This window comes from Alligator mississippiensis, chromosome 3 (assembly GCF_030867095.1).
Source record: "Alligator mississippiensis isolate rAllMis1 chromosome 3, rAllMis1, whole genome shotgun sequence".
Lineage (NCBI taxonomy): Eukaryota > Metazoa > Chordata > Crocodylia > Alligatoridae > Alligator > Alligator mississippiensis.
This window is the reverse complement of record NC_081826.1, coordinates 239,987,136-240,003,150: the sequence shown is the minus strand read 5'-3', so window position 1 is coordinate 240,003,150 and position 16,015 is coordinate 239,987,136. Positions and strand designations below refer to the sequence as shown.

Genomic DNA, 16,015 nt, shown 5'->3' with positions numbered 1-16,015 from the left:
AAGATAGATACTTAGAAAACTAGCCATTCCAGCTCTTCTGAATTCAATACATAAGAGCCTAGAGCAGGGGTTCCTAATGTTTGTGCGCCCAAGGGAACATTCAAATTTTTTAAAAGAGCAGCGGATGCCAATATGAATATTAACATTTAGAATCCTGAATATGTGCATGCGCATAGTTTTGTTTGGGGAGGGAATAGTAAGCACCACTCCGTCACTGCATCAGTCAGACTCACTCAGCCTCATTTTGTTGGCCATTGCATACAGCCTGAGTTTAATTGATAACAGCAGCATTTTTTGTTGAAATAATGATTTTTACTGATTGTGTAAATGCGCACGGGCACCTGAATAAACCTCCGCGGGTGCCATGTCACCCGTGGGCACCATGTTGGGAACTGCTGGCCTAGACATAAGCCTAAGTCTTCCCACCATAATGTTTCTTGTCCTGTTCTGTTTTGAATGACATCTTAAATTCAGGCTTATTTTACTCTCTGGAAAGTCTGATAGTACCAAAGTTATCCTGAGGTAGGTAACTATTTAAATCAACAGAACTTACCACTCCAAATCTTATCTATCTCAGTGCTACAGGTTTTAGGACCTATCTTTTCAAGTTGAAGGACTCTTGCTTCCTGCATGTGCTTTCCATAGAGACAGGCTTCCTTCTCATGAAGAAGAGTCTGAGGTCTGTTTAAAAGAAAAACCACAATACATTTTTAGGAGGACAAAGTAGCACTTCATAATGAAGGTTAATTCGTCCTATACCTAGAAGAGGATATTTTTCAGTAATTTTGCCCAAAGCCTCAATACTTGAATGAACACTTGAGTGGTCTATGATAGATCAGACAAGTTTCAATTATAGGTTAGTAGAACACAGCAATTCAGGAAAATATTTATTTCCCTCATACTAAATGTCTTAGTCTAGACTTTTAAGTGCTGTACCACTAAAATAATTCAGTCACAGAAAATCTAATTCTAGAAAAGTCACTTTGTTGCACAATTGCATTCTAGGGACACTTAAACTTCAGAGAGCAGAACTGTAAAGATTTCGCCTGCTGATATGTTAACTAGGGCTGTGCAAAGCTTCAGTAGCCGATTCGATTTGGAGGAGATTTGGCCCGATTCAGCAGCCAAATCTCCAAATCCGAATCAAATCAGGAGACCCATTAAAGGTCCGAATCAAATCAAAAGCCCACAAAATCAATTCGGAGAGATTGGAAATTTGGAAGGCTTGCAGCAAACAGAAACTGAGAAAAGGGAGGGGGATGGGGTGATTTCCATATATGGAAAAGACTGAGGGTGGGGTGGGGGAAGACTGCTTTGATATCTGCTTTGACATCTGTAGCTGACCAGTGACTGATGTTTCTCTGAGTTCCCTTTCTCTGAGTTTCAGCAGTTTGAGGTGCACTTTCACAGAAACCCCTGCACCTATCTCCTGGAAACTTGGCAGGTTTCATGCCCTCAGAAGGAGCTGCCATCCCTGCTGTTTTCATCCGAATCTGCAAAAAAAATGACAAAGTTATAGGTATTTTAGTATATTTTAGTGAATCCCCGTTATAGTCTATGACCAAATCTCTGAATTGGCACCGAATCTCCAAATCTGAATCGGCCAAATCAAATCAGGACAGTGATTCAAATTACGGAATTGAATCGCTGTCCCTCCGAATCGGCTGAATCCAGATCCGAAGTGAATACTTGCTGTTTCGCACAGGCCTAATGTTAACATGTTTATAAAGCACTACAAGTCTACGTTTAATCTTCCCAAAAAAGTATCCCTTGGCAGATGTTCCCTAAATAATATAATTCTAATTTGTAGGGAAAGAGGTGATCTTACTATTTAGCTTTTGTCCCATTTTCTAGTAACTTATTTCTTTTCTTCACTGATTGCTGAACTCCAAATACACAGGGTAAAGATCAGGATCTATAATGGAATACTGGTTACTTGATAATTTTGTGCTTTGGAATGATCTCTCCCAAAGTGCCCTTAATCCTTTATGCTCTTCCATGATAACCTCTTTTGGTCCAGAACAGGGGTGCTCAACCTCCAGCCCATGGGCCAAATGAAGCCCATGGAGCCGTGGTATCTGGCCTGTGGGGCTCCCAATGCATCAGGAAATTTGGCAGCAGGGTTGTGATAGCAGTTAATATGGCCACCTTCCCCTACTCTCAAATTCCCAAACTCCAAGCCCAGTGCAGCTGGACTGGGGCCAGGCCATGCCACCACCCCCAACAAGGGCTGAATTGGGTCCAAGCCACACACCCCTTACAGATGACTGCATGGGGTCCCACCATGACTGCCCCCATGCTGAAGCAGGGCCACCAGTGGGATCCAGCTGTGGATTAGGCCATGCACTGCCCATCTGGCCCACCAGCCAAAAAGATTAAGCACCACTAATCTAAATGAATAAAGTATGAAGTAATGTATTGAATAGGTAGGTATTTAAGGTAGATTCCCTCTGCAGGTAAAGGGAGAAATGCTAAGGAAAACTATTGATTTATGTATCTTTATTTTTATATATATATATCTGTGTGTGTGTGTGTGTGTATGTATATATAAAATTATATTGACTTAAAATAAAGAAATATAAGTCAACAATTTTCCCTAGCAATGCTAAGCAGTATGTCTGTGCTCCCTTTACCTGTACTAAGCAATGTAACTTACTGATATATAGGCTAGAAATAGAGATTGCCTGATGAAGCTGATCTGCCTCGCTGAGCAAAATGCATATCACCAATTTTCTTCCATCATCAACAGGAGAGGACTGATTCGACACACCACAGGAATTCCTGTGCAGGATTAGGCTGCCCCAAGCCCTGGGAGCTCCTACCCAGCTTACCAAGATGTGCCCCCAAAATCTCCAGGGCCCATCTGGGTAAGCAGGGGAAGTTGGAGTATCTGCTTCCTGAGATGCCTGCACACTCACACCATAAAGTAAACAGACCTCTGCCACTAAATGGCGGCACAAGCTGATACCACCTTTGTCACAGCCACTCTTTGCAGCGCAACAAGGAGTAAGGATGTCTGTTTGCTTGGTCTTTGTGCTACCAAAAAATCTTCATAGCAGCACTAAGACGATAAAAGGTGACGTCTATTTGCCCCCCTCTCCCCTCCCCGCCCCATGCTGGCTGTAGCCCCAAGGGAACCACAGAGCAAGCAGTGGTAAAAAAAATACAACTCAGGGTCACACTTAGTGATTATAAGATGCCTTATGCCAGAGACGTTTCTTTTAGAAATACTGTTAAGAATGTGGTGTGTATTTTTCACTGAACTTCTCCACATTTGTTAAAATAGTGGGTGTTCTTAATATTCAGTTACCATTAATGTTCTATTGCCATCAGGACAGTAAAGTACTCATCTAGATTTACTCGTGCACATTACTCTTCTTTGTTACTGTTCCACACATTTTGTATGAATTGTATTTATATCATCCCACTACTTATTTTCTTCGCTACTGATTGAAGGGAGGTGTTTAGCTGTGTTAGTATGAAGTCAGGTAGAAGTTAGGGTATGGTAGTACCTATATTGAAACCATACTCAATACAATCCAATCTGTGGATATTTCTTGTTCTGGAATTTCACATTCAGATTGTTTTTTTTAAGTTTTTCATAGATTTCATAGACATTCAGGCTGGAAGCAACCCAAGAGGATCATTGAGTCCAGCTCCCCGTCCAGGGGCAGGAAGTCAGCAGGGATCATAGGAGCTCAGCAAAATAAACATCCAATAATGTCTTGAAGGTGTTCAAAGTGGGTGCTTGAACCACCTCCGGCGGCAGTCTACTCCAAACCTTGGGGGCTCAGACAGTAAAGAAGTTCTTCCTTATGTCCAGCCTGAAACGGTCGCAGAGGAGTTTGTGACTGTTCAACCTTGTCATCCCTTGGGGCGCTCTGGTGAACAGACGTTCCCCCAGATCCTGGTGAACACCCCTAATAAACTTATAGGTGGCCACCAGATCGCCTCTGAGCCTGCGCTTTTCCAGGCTGAAGAGTCCCATGGCTCAGCCTCTCATCATAAGGTCATAGATTCATAGATGTAGGTTCAGAAGGGACCTTGTAGATCTTCTAGTCCAACCCCCTGCCCTGGGCAGGAGAGAAAACTGGGCTCAAATGACCCCATCTAGGTAAATGTCAAGCCTCCTCTTAAAGATCTCTAAGATAGGAGCCAGCACCACTTCCCTTGGAAGTTGGTTCCAGATCCTAGCCACCCTGACTGTGAAGTAGTGCCTTCTAATGTCTAGTCTAAACCTACTCTCTAACAACTTATGGCCATTATTCCTTGTTACTCTGGGAGGCACTTGGGGGAGCAAGGTCTCTCCCAATCCCTGCTGGTCCCCCCTAGTAAGTTTATAGACGGCCACCAGGTCCCCCCCTCGGCCTTCTCTTGCGAAGGCTGAACAGGTTCAGGTCCCGTAGCCTCTCCTCATAGGGTTTGCCCTGCTGTCCCCAGATCATGCAAGTGGCCCTCCTTTGGACACTCTCAATGCTGTCCACATTGCTCCTGAAGTGTGGCACCCAGAACGGGACTCAGTACTCTAGCTGCGGCCTGACCAGTGTCGCATAGAGGGGGAGGATCACCTCCTTGGCCCTGCTTGTGATGTATCTGTGGATGCACAACAAGGTATGGTTAGCCCTACTGACTGTGTCCTCGCATTGTCGGCTCTTGTTCATCTTGGAGTCAATAATGACTCCAAGATCTCTTCCTGCCACCATGCTTTCGAGAAGGGAGTTCCCCAGCCTATAGATATGCTACTGGTTCCTACTGCCTAAGTGCAGCACCCTGCACTTGTCAGTATTGAATCCCATCCTATTTTCATTTGCCCACCCCTGTAACCTGTCCAGGTCCAGCTGTAATCTGTCCTTCCCTTCTAGCATGCCCACCTCACCCCAAATCTTGGTGTCATCTGCGAATTTAAACAGGGTGCTGTTATCCTGACCTCTGATCATGTGCATGGCTCTCTGCTGCACTCTCTCAAGCTTCTTCACATCCTTTTTGAATTGTGGAGCCCAAAACTGGAAGCAGTACTCCAGCTGTGGCCTCACCAAGACTGAGTACAACGGGAGAACGACGTCCTGGGATTTGCTTGAAAAGCATCTACGGATGCAAGCCAGCATTTTGCTCACTTTACTAGCCGCAGCATCACATTGAAGGCTGATGTTTATCTTGTGGTCAATCATGACCCTCAAGTCCCTTTCATCTGTAGTGCTAACCACTGCAGTACTGCCGAGCCTATAAGTATGCTGCAGGTTTTTCCTCCCAAGGTGGAGAACCTTGCATTTTTCAGTGTTAAACACCATCAGGTTCTCATCCGCCCATTTCATGAGCCTGTCATGATCTGCCTGGATCACCCTCCTGTCCTCAGGTGTGGATGCTTTACCCCAGAGTTTGGTGTCATCAGCGAACTTGGCCAGCCCACTTCTGATACCATAGTCTACATCATTGATGAAGATGTTAAAAAGTAAGGGCCCTAGGACAGAGCCCTGAGGGACCCCACTGGTCACAGTGCACCACAACGATTAACTTCCATCAACCACCACCCTCTGGGTCCTGCCGCGGAGCCAATTCCCCAGCCAGCAGATCGTGGTGAGGTCAAGGCCACAGTTAGCTGTTTTATGAAAGAACAGCTATCCTAAGATCAGTGATGGAACTTCCAGGAATGTTAAAGTGTTCTTCAGCAGGCTTTTGTATCCCCCTGGAACTGATGTCAAACTGGTGTCCATCTTTCATATGGGGATTGCCCCATCTGTACAGTGTAGACAGCATAGGGGCATGATAAGCAGATCATAGCATATATGATGTCAATAGAGGAGTAGGTAAATGACCCATATGTTATAATCCACATTGTTTGGTCCAGTGACTAATAAATAATAGAGATGCACCAATATATCAGTCCGATATTAAAGACTGAAATTTGGGATGGCTGCAACCCGCATCGTCCCCCGCATAGCTTTCCTGCTAGCACCGCCGCCACTGCCTGCCCCGACTGCAGCATGCCCCAGCCCCGCTCACCCCACTGAGAAGAGCCCGTCACGGCCCCAGCCCACAGTTGCAGTGCGCCCTGCCCCGCCCCTCACAGATTCGGGGGCACACGCCTACCCCCATGCCCTCTTGGGGTGCGCACAGTGGCAGGAACTGCTCTCCCTCCCCACACCCCCCAGATGAGCCGTGGCTCTGTCCCCCACTCCGCCCTAGCTCTGCAGCGCCTACTCTGGCCCCACTCCTTCCCTCACTGCAGGGGCATTGATCTGCTCCTCCATGCCTCTTCCCTCCTCCCTCCCCTTCCACCACAACAGACTTACCAACTGGATGCATCTGTATCAGAAATCAGATCGGTATCGGCCAATATGCCTCCTTAAAAATCGGCTATCGGTATTGGCCCCCAAAATCTCTATCAGTGCACCACTAGTAAATAATTATCTCTTCAGAATAACTTTTATAGAGATTCTATCCAGAGATATTATTTTTTTACTAAAAGGTTTGATTTGCTATTAAGTAGGTTCTGCTTTTAAAAGCTGATGAATATTGTAGAAAGTATGCTTATTAGCAGCTGAATGATAATTTCTCTCTAATATGACAGTTTTAGTAATTTTCATGTAGAATAATTTATGAATCATCAATAGGACAGAAATCTAGTAGAGGTATTAACTAACTTGTCACCTTCATGGAAGTGACTCGTGTTCTGCATTTGTATGTGTTTTTCTTTCTTCTCCCACTCCTCCAGACTTTTCAGCACAGAAATTAAAAGTGTTCATTGATTCTATACCATCCCTCTGGCTTCAGATGTTTGTTGCAGAAGCAGTCTTCAAAAAATTTTGTTTACAGAGGAACATTATTATTTCTACTGAACCACTTTCTCTTCAGAAAATAGTAAGTAACACATTTGTATTTCTTGATAGCCTAATACATTTAAAAATGTTATGACAGACTTATGAGAAACTTAATCTTTCTTTTTATTTGCCTGCTCCTTCTCTTTTCACTGTGACAGGACATGTTCATTGCCTATGTGGCATTCTGTCCCTAGAGGATCTAAAGAATTTAAATGCAGAATGATATTAGGATGGGCTTTATCTTGCCACAAATTTGAGAGGATAGTTCAGAAATGGACAGGACTTTCTTACGAATTTGCAATAACTTTACTGTAGCAGCTAACATAAGAAGGTATAGTGGGAAAGGAGTAGGCACCAATAACTATAAAGATGCAATAGTATATTTAAAATTTAATAAAAATGGCCTGTTGTGTATGATTTAAAAATCAACAAGGTATAAAAGATAAGGTATGTTCTTCCTTTTAAAGTCCTGTAGCATTATACTGAGACACTAGTTAGATGTTTGATTTCAGGCAGCAGTTTCTTCTCTTGTTTTAATGTTCCATCTCATCCTACTTAGTTAAAAGTGTTGCTTGGCATCACAGTCACTAGAAGTTAGATAGGGAACGCATTTACTCAGGTTGTCTCTCACAAACCTCAAAAGGATCTGCTCAGAATATGAAAAGGGAAAGCACAGCAGAGCAGACAGAGTTCAGCGGATGTGATCCTTCAGTGGTGTCCCAAATCCCAATCATGGACAACCCTGAATATGAAAGCCACAACAAACTGTGTATTTAGTATAGAAAAGGATAGGATTTTTTAATTTATTTTACTTTTCGGCATAAGTATGCTTTAGGCAGAGCATTAGGAAGATATTCTCATATGTCTAAAAATGAATCAAGAAAACTGAAGGTATTTTTGATGTAAGTAATCGTCAACACAGAACCAAAAACTTCAACCTTGTCAGCATTGTTAATGAACCTTTACCTGACAGTAATTGCAGTCAATTATTATATGAAAAGTTTTTTTAGTGAATAAAGCAAACTCTCATTCCTTTTGCAGTTTTCCTAAGGTCACAAGTCATTTTTTTCCTATCCCCACAGCAGTATTAAATCTGTGGCATAGTTTGGCCACCAGTACTCATGTAGTGTCTTCCTAGGCAATTAACTCCACACATTGGGACTGAAAGGCCACCTCATAGATGACTGTACAGTGAGGGAGGAGAGAGTAAGGAGGAATCTTTTCCCATTGTATAGGAAGGAGCCAGTAATTTCAACATCTATAATATCCCATTAGAAGCTACGTCTCCATTCCCCACCTGCTCTTTAGGTGATGTCTTTTTTTCTATTGTGTTTGAAATCCTGGTTTATCAGGGAGTTAGACCCCACTATTGAATTATTATCTTTACTGGAAAACCACTAGATTTCAATAAAAAAAAAGATGTTACAAGTAACCCACACATTGACTCTACACTGCTGGGAAGAGAGTTTAAAAAAAAAAAAGATAAACTAGCACCACCTGGCCTATCTGGCAATAAGGAAAAAAATCCTTCTCTAGTCCTAGGAGGTGATTAAGCATGATGTCTACAGTCAGGCCCAAAAGACACAATTCTATGCTGATCCAAGAGGGTAGTCTTTCTTCTCATAAAGAGTTGCCCCCATTCCTGTGGCATAGTCTAAGAAAGGCTTATATGTAAAGCTGCCCATTAATCTTGGGATCCAATAGGCTTTAGAGAGAGACAAAGTCATCCTCAAAGGGGACATTTTGTAGTAGTTATAAGATTCTTTTTTCCTTATTGATACATTACTTGGTGTCTGTGTACACCAATCACTTCAGTAGTATTTTTAAACTCTTTCTAAGTATGCTCAGGTGTTCTTTTATTAAATACAACAAAAGGAAAATGAATAGAAATTTCTAATTACCAAATAAAGTCATGAAAAATTAAAGAAGAAATATTACTCTTGCAACAGGTTCGTTCCTATTTACCTGCTTTAAGAGAACTAGGTATGCATGAGACAGTGAAAATGCAGAATGTGAAGAAACAGAAAATAGGGCAATGGCCGTGCCCTCAGTCTCAAAGGGCATTACTGATGCTAAATGGTGATAAGCAGAACCAAGTCGAAGGGCTGCCCGATCTACCGTAAGTAATACCTATAACATCACCAGTTGTATTCTGCTTTGGGGGACAGCTGCTGACCTGACACATTTCTTGAACTTTATGTGACCTGTTTTGTTGTCTGCAAATTATTGTGACTGGCAGAAAACTCCATTTTAAACCTGAAACACATCTGGACTGCATTTTTTCCTTCCCTCAGTATATATATACATATTGGAGCCCATTTATTTTTCCAACAATAACATAAAATGCTTTCTTAAAGAAACTATTCAAAAGATTACCTTTAAAAAATCTCTGCATATCAAGTATGTATTTTAACAACTATTGATAATATAATTAAGATTAAATTCCAGAAAGTCTCTACAACACTAACACATATTATGGCTTATGTTCGTGCTCTATTTACCAGTAGGTATATCTTCATCTTTTCTAAAAAAAAATTAAGCACATCTAACAAAATACACTTATTATTGCTTGCTTTCCTTTAAGTGAAATAATCTGTAGTAAGAACCCTTCATTGTCAGAGAAGTTAAGAGTGACAGCAGAAGTTGAAGCATTACACACCAAAGAGAATCATCAGTCTATGGTTAAAGACATGCGTCTTTACAAGACTAATATTAAAGGTATTTTATGTTTTGCAATTATACTAAGAACTTTACATGGCTACAATCAGTACTTTCAGGTTTAATACGTGCCCTGCTGACTGCTGAGCTAAAATGATGGCTGATGTCCAAGAACTACTTCCTCGTGTTTCATATGTGTTGTTTTCAATGCTCATTTGAGAGAAATAATTGTATTCATGGTAGAATAAAGCTGCTTTCTCTACATACTCCCCTCCCCCAAATATTAAAATACAGTGTACAGCTGGTGAGCTCATTCCAGTCTTGCCCGCCTTACTTTACTAATCCACCTCAACCTGTGCTTGGTAGGATCAACGTTGTCTTCTGATTTGAAAGTATAATTAAGTCGTCATCTCTTTCAGTCCTAGACATTTTGTGAACAAAGACTGAGGAGTATGCTATGTTACATAGCTGTGTTAAGCATATGGACTGTTTTCTTCCAGGCATTGAGCCCAGACTATGAAAGGCATTTGGCTTTTAGTCTTAACTATACTGGAACCCAAGCACCTAAGAATGAATAGCACTGCAGTAATTCACTCAGGCCCCACTTACTACACAAATTCAATAAAATGCGCTCTCTCCGGCTAGTATCGCTTGCTGGAACTCCCATTTTTATTATTTGAATCTTACCTATAGTATTTTTAGTCCAAATATATTTATCATAATGATGCCCAAGGGAGAACTGAGGTAAAATTGGCAACAGAAACCCCTCATCTTTCAAAGGATTATGTTCAGAGTTGTGAGAGAAACACTGGAGGATAAAGACCTCAGTCATTTCAGAGATTTCAAAAGAGAGCTTCAGCAAGGGAGCTAGGCCACGCACTTCAAAAATTGGTGCCTTTTTTCTTCACTGCTTCTTCAAGTAAAGTTAATGAGCAAAATTAATGTGAATGATTGCTTTCTTTTTTGTTTTTAACAAGGGAAGCAAACTAAAAAGAGTAGGACCAAAAACAGGATCAAACTCTTCATCTCCCTGCTAACATCCAGAGCACTGTTTCTATTGAAAGAAATTAGTATGGCACTTAGATTTTTGTAGAGACTGTGTCAGTGGAATCAAAATTAATCTAAAAGCACCAGCAGCAGAGAAGTAGTCTGATGTAGACATTTCATCACTAAATTGTCTGATGCTGCATCATCTTTCACCTGGCTTCAAGATTTTGCTCTGGCTCTTGTTCAGGCAATCACTTAGTGAAACCAAAATAGTGTATTGCATGTCTGAAGTTTTGAATCATGCCGTTTCCTTACCTTCAAGCAGCAGCTCTCAGTCTCTTGCTGTTCAGTTTTCCACACTCTTGTCAGCTGTAAATGGTATGAGGGTTTATTATCATTATTATTAATATTATTATTAAAACTCCTTCATTTATTCATATCTCTCTCTCTCTCTCTCTCTTTCTTTCCACTACTGTAGCCAAGTCAGACAGCCTATTGAGAGACAGCAAACCATCTGTTAGCAGATTTGAAGTTCTGAATTATACTTGACTATGTAAAGGCACTCGTGCTTAGCCAGAAACATTCATTTGAATTAAGCTATAAATGCTGTGTAAAAAGAACCATACATTTCAACATAGGTTCATGAATAAATTTAAGGGAGGGCAACTACACTCTAAACTTTTATTGCTTCAAAACCCAGTATTTTTGGTGTTCTGTGATCATTCAGTGCTTTTATAGTGTGATTGAAGCTTTAAACCTTGAACTGGGGGGAGATAATTCCTGTGTTAAACCTTTTGCAGTACAATTTCATTGCTGGATCTGTGACGGAACAGAAGCTCTGTTGGTTTTTTTTGAATTTTTTTTAAAAGATGGTTAAACAGGACAAAGGAAAATCTTACTCATTATTGAATTTTCTGGCGCATAGCCAGATTTCCTAGTTCTGTGCACTTTGATTATTTTCTTTAGTAGCTATCTTGCCTAGTCTAGTACAATCTATTAATTTTTTATGGTAGGAGAGACAGCCCTGCATATAGCTTGCATAAGAAACAAAGTGGAGAAATTGATTCAGCTCCTCTCTATCCCTGGAGTAGACATTAATGTTAAAGGTAAGTTATTTTCTGTACTCAACCAAAATATTGAGACGAATAAATAATTTTTGTAATTTTAATTTGAAATGCAAAACTTCACATTTTAGACAGGATTTAAAAAAAAATCATAATTGCTTTTAATAATATGGAGTCAGGACTTAAAGCAAAGATTTTATGAACTGATATCCTAAATTTTGTAGGAAGATGCATCATAATTTACTAACCGTATCTTCTGTCAATAACTAAAAATGCAGTTTAAAAAAAAGCTAATACTTTTTCAGTAATTTTTACTTTTAATATCAATTGCAGTTTTAGTATAAATAAGGAATACTGTTTCTTTTAAACAGCCCAGCTTTCTTTAAAAAATATAATGGTAATATTATGAGCTTTTACTGTAATTTTTGCTTTTTAAAAACTTCCCTTGATTTATAATTCAGACTATGCTGGCTGGACGCCTTTGCATGAAGCCTGTAACCATGGCAGCACAGTGTGTGTCCGTGAAATTTTGCAACGTTGTCCGGAGGTAGACCTGCTCAGTCAAGTGGACGGGGTGACTCCTTTGCATGATGCACTGTCAAACGGACATGTAGAAATTGGCAAGATGCTACTTCAGCATGGGGGTGAGTGCATTTATGCTAAACTGGTTTAGAGAAATTATCCAGTGTTAGATGAGTCCATGTGAAGTCCATAGCTTTCTTCTTAGGAGATGGTGAAATGCAGTGATTGTTTAAAATAAAATAAATTTTGAAAGCGAACTATTTTGAATGCTAGAGAGAGAAATATTACCCTTTTCTCACTTATTCAGATTGTCATCAGAACAAATATGTAATTAACATCAAATATCCATGACCTGTTATTCCTATATTTAAACATTAAACATACATGTGGTTTGTTTAAAATGTTGTACACTCTGATGACAAGATTCAAATACAGTTCTTCAACTCACTGGTGAATGAACAAAAATTATCTAGCTACTAAGTAATTTTACAGATTTTTTTTGTTTTGATCTATATTGTAACGTTATAGACAGAGAGAGATTTACATGTCCAGATTTCTACATGATATATATTTCAATGAAAAATTATTCGGCATCTCTAAAAAACTGTGACTATCCTCAAAGAAAAATTTGCTAGGAAATTAGTTAAAGAAAAGACCTTTTTGTAATTGTGATAGCTGCTGTTTGGGAGGGATAATGGTGATTTGGGATACCGTAGCTTTACAATCAGTCATTGCTTCTTATACACTTTACTAATCATACTTTTCACAGTTTTTTTCCAGTGACAGGAAGCTTAAATCTTATTTTGATAAAAACTCTACAAATTAAATTAACCAACCATGTTTATGAGCTAACTAAATACAAATAACTCTCTTAAAAGAGACAGTTGATATCTAATTCATCTCCTAAAACAAAGATTTATGTTCCTTATCCTGTTCATACCTACTGTATGTATCAAATTAATTTCTGCCCAGTAAATGTGTCCAGACCTTTGTGAAAGAAATCATTCTGCATATAATGCAATGGAATGCACTGTATTTAGGTGGCTTATAACTCAATTAAGCTGGGAGAGAAAATTATATTTGTTTTTTGGCAGAGACTTCAGTATTTACAGTCTTCTCCTGCCCCCTAAAGGCTACTTATGTTGGTTTTACAGACACCATCTCATAATCAATACATTCCTCTGCTATTCTACCTCTGCATGTTTGCTGAGCATCAGTGCTGTGTCTCTCAGGTGTTTTATTTATCTACTGAACCATGTATCTGACATGCCAAGCCAATACCTGGCCTCACTTCAATCGGTCTAAGTGATGCAAGAGCCAATATTATAGTAAGCCCAGCTCTTCAACAGAGAATGGCATTGCACTGACAGATGTGCATTTTTCCTGTGCCTGGTGAAGAATAGGCAGTGGATGATCCTGTTGTCCTAGGGGAGGAGATCTACTTGCACTTGCATTCATCAAGGTCTTCTGGCAACTGTAGAGGCTGAATGCAGCCTTATCTTTGCCTTTGTCACGTTCTGGGTTTTGGCCTGTCAAGTAGTTTGACACCAGCATGGTGGAGACAGCGTTATACATTCATTGTAAATTCACTCAGGTTCGATAACTGTAATTTGGAGTATTTCTGAAGTAGCTTTTTAAAATTCTTTTCCCCAAAAAACTTGCAAAAGTTATGTAAATATCTTGCATAATTATTGGTGTTAGAATAAAACATTGTTATACACGCTATTAGAGTTAAAGCGACATAAGAAAGTCAGAATGTACTATGTACATATGTAGGGCTATGTATATAGTACAGTTATCTTTTGCTGCATTTAAAATATAATTTTTTTAATAGGAGGCTGGCAAAGAGAAGTTACATGAAAGCAACTGTGCCTTTTTATAACACCACAGATTTGCAGCTTAAAAGTGCTTAAGTGTTCACTCTTGAAGATGCCACCTGTTATGCATTAACCTAACTCATTTTTCTTTCTTACTAATTTAACTTAGTAAATTTGTAAACTGTTACAAAGCGGGCAGTTCTGTTCTAGTAATAAATTTGGGGGTTATTTAAAAAAAGAATCTAGCACAGTGTAGACATTTTGCCCATTTATTTAAAACATAGTTTATTAAAGTATCTAACATCTGCATTACAAAAATTGCTAAAAACAACTATTGTACCTAAGTGATTAGTAGTTAAGAGGAACCTGGATTATTTGGAACAAGTTACTTGATCTGTCTGTGTGTTAACCTAACCAGTAATATAATAAGCCAAAATCACCACCACATTGGAATTAAATGTTGTGTTTGGGCATATCTTCAGCAGGTATACATAACTGATGCTAAGAATTTTTAATGAATGTTGACCTTAGCAACACTTTAATAAAATAAATGTCATTTTTATGTGTGCTGTATGGTGTCACTAAGTTTTGGGAGATAATACTTAAACAGATGGTTGCTTTTTTCCCAGAGATTGTTATGCTTTTTAAATAGTAAAATAAGCGGATAAAGAAAGGCACAACTAATAAGACAACTGACTTGAAGTTTCCCTCTAACATGTCTCAGCTGTGCAGTCAACATGTAACCAAGGTGTCAGTATAACTTAGTACAAAAACAGGTTATAAACAAACCCCTAGCTGCTGGCTTGAAAGTACTGTTACCGTTAACCGTTTGTATTTTTTCCTGCAGGACCCAAGCTCCTACAGCAGAAGGACTCTTCTGGAAAATTCCCGCTGGATTATGTGGAATCCATACCAGTAAAACAAGAACTTTTGGATATTGTTCACCCAGAAGAGACCGTTGAGAGTTTCTCTAAACATGTAGAAGATGATTTCCACAGCCAGCAAACAGAACTTTGGTTGATTTTATTTAGTAAGATGTTGCTAAACATTTGCTCTGTTTATAACCTGCCTTCACCATTTACTTTGACTTTTAAAGAACTAGGGTGCTCAAATTCAGTTCCATTAGTGGTTAATGATGGCCGAAAGCTGAAAAATAGCTTTGTTGCTGATTGGTTTGTAGATCTTTTCACTAGAGAGCTAGAAACTTTCCAAAAGCTTCCAAACTTTCTTCATACAATATCTATGGACTTACAACATTTTTCTGGAGAACAAATGGAAGCCTTATTGGCAACACTGGAAACTATGGCAAAAGCAACTCGGCCCTCTGCATTCCATCTTTCTAATAACTAAGATTTATTTTTAAATGTTTTCCATTGGTTCAGTGTTGAGTTAGGTTCATTCTTGTGAACACTGAGGGTGCACATTGCATGTCCCAACACCAGCAGACTTTAGGGGCTGCTTGCCCTTTTAGTGTTATAAAGCTTTGTTAATACTTCCCACTGGCAGAAGCTGCATTCCGGACATTCTGAACCAGTGCATCTTCTGGCCACCATTGCCATGTGACAAATTCCTTCTGCTCTTTAGCTTGAACCTTATACCTGTGGCTTCCTCAGCAAGGGAGAAATCATTTGCATTAAGTTAAACCCCTTCTTTTTTACACTCTGTAAATTTTCTGTCACCACGTAGACCATAATCAATACTGGCTTCAAAGTCTATTGACCCGTAACTTAATCTGGTAACTTCCAACATATAAGTATAGGCCTGTTTTATGCAACTAATCTTCTGAATATTTGTCAATAAATAAAAAATGTGTGGGGAAAACAACTTTTAATCACAATCTATTTTTCCTATACTATGTAGAAGTGTTTCTCTTCAGGAAAATATATTAAAAATGTAGTGTTTAGATACTTTAAGGTATGATAATTTTTAAATTAAAATCTTAATTTTTATGCTGCTCATATATATTAATTACTAGAAGTTCCCATATTTTCATAGCAAACTGTTCATGTAGGGATGCCATTGAACTCAGTTAACTTATTTTGCGCCTGCTCATTTGTCTTAGCCTGCAGTATGTTTAGCTTAAAGTCTGGTTCAGATCACCATTTGTGCTAGGACTTTGGTTGTTTAAGCTAGCTGAACAAAGAAGGTT

At 39.5% G+C, this 16,015-nt stretch overlaps 1 protein-coding gene across 1 annotated transcript in view; it reads left to right on the top strand.

The window, feature by feature from the left end:
• SLF1 (SMC5-SMC6 complex localization factor 1) overlaps positions 1 to 15,815 on the top strand; it is a 60,889-nt gene extending 45,074 nt beyond the window's left edge. Inside the window, exons 12-17 of the mRNA XM_006275594.4 lie at positions 6,713 to 6,858; positions 8,768 to 8,937; positions 9,403 to 9,536; positions 11,477 to 11,569; positions 11,989 to 12,171; positions 14,714 to 15,815. Of these exons, the coding sequence (XP_006275656.2) occupies positions 6,713 to 6,858; positions 8,768 to 8,937; positions 9,403 to 9,536; positions 11,477 to 11,569; positions 11,989 to 12,171; positions 14,714 to 15,216 (1,229 nt within the window). The 3' untranslated portion in view covers positions 15,217 to 15,815. The remainder of the gene's footprint in view (positions 1 to 6,712; positions 6,859 to 8,767; positions 8,938 to 9,402; positions 9,537 to 11,476; positions 11,570 to 11,988; positions 12,172 to 14,713) is intronic.
• Positions 15,816 to 16,015: the final 200 nt, after the last annotated feature.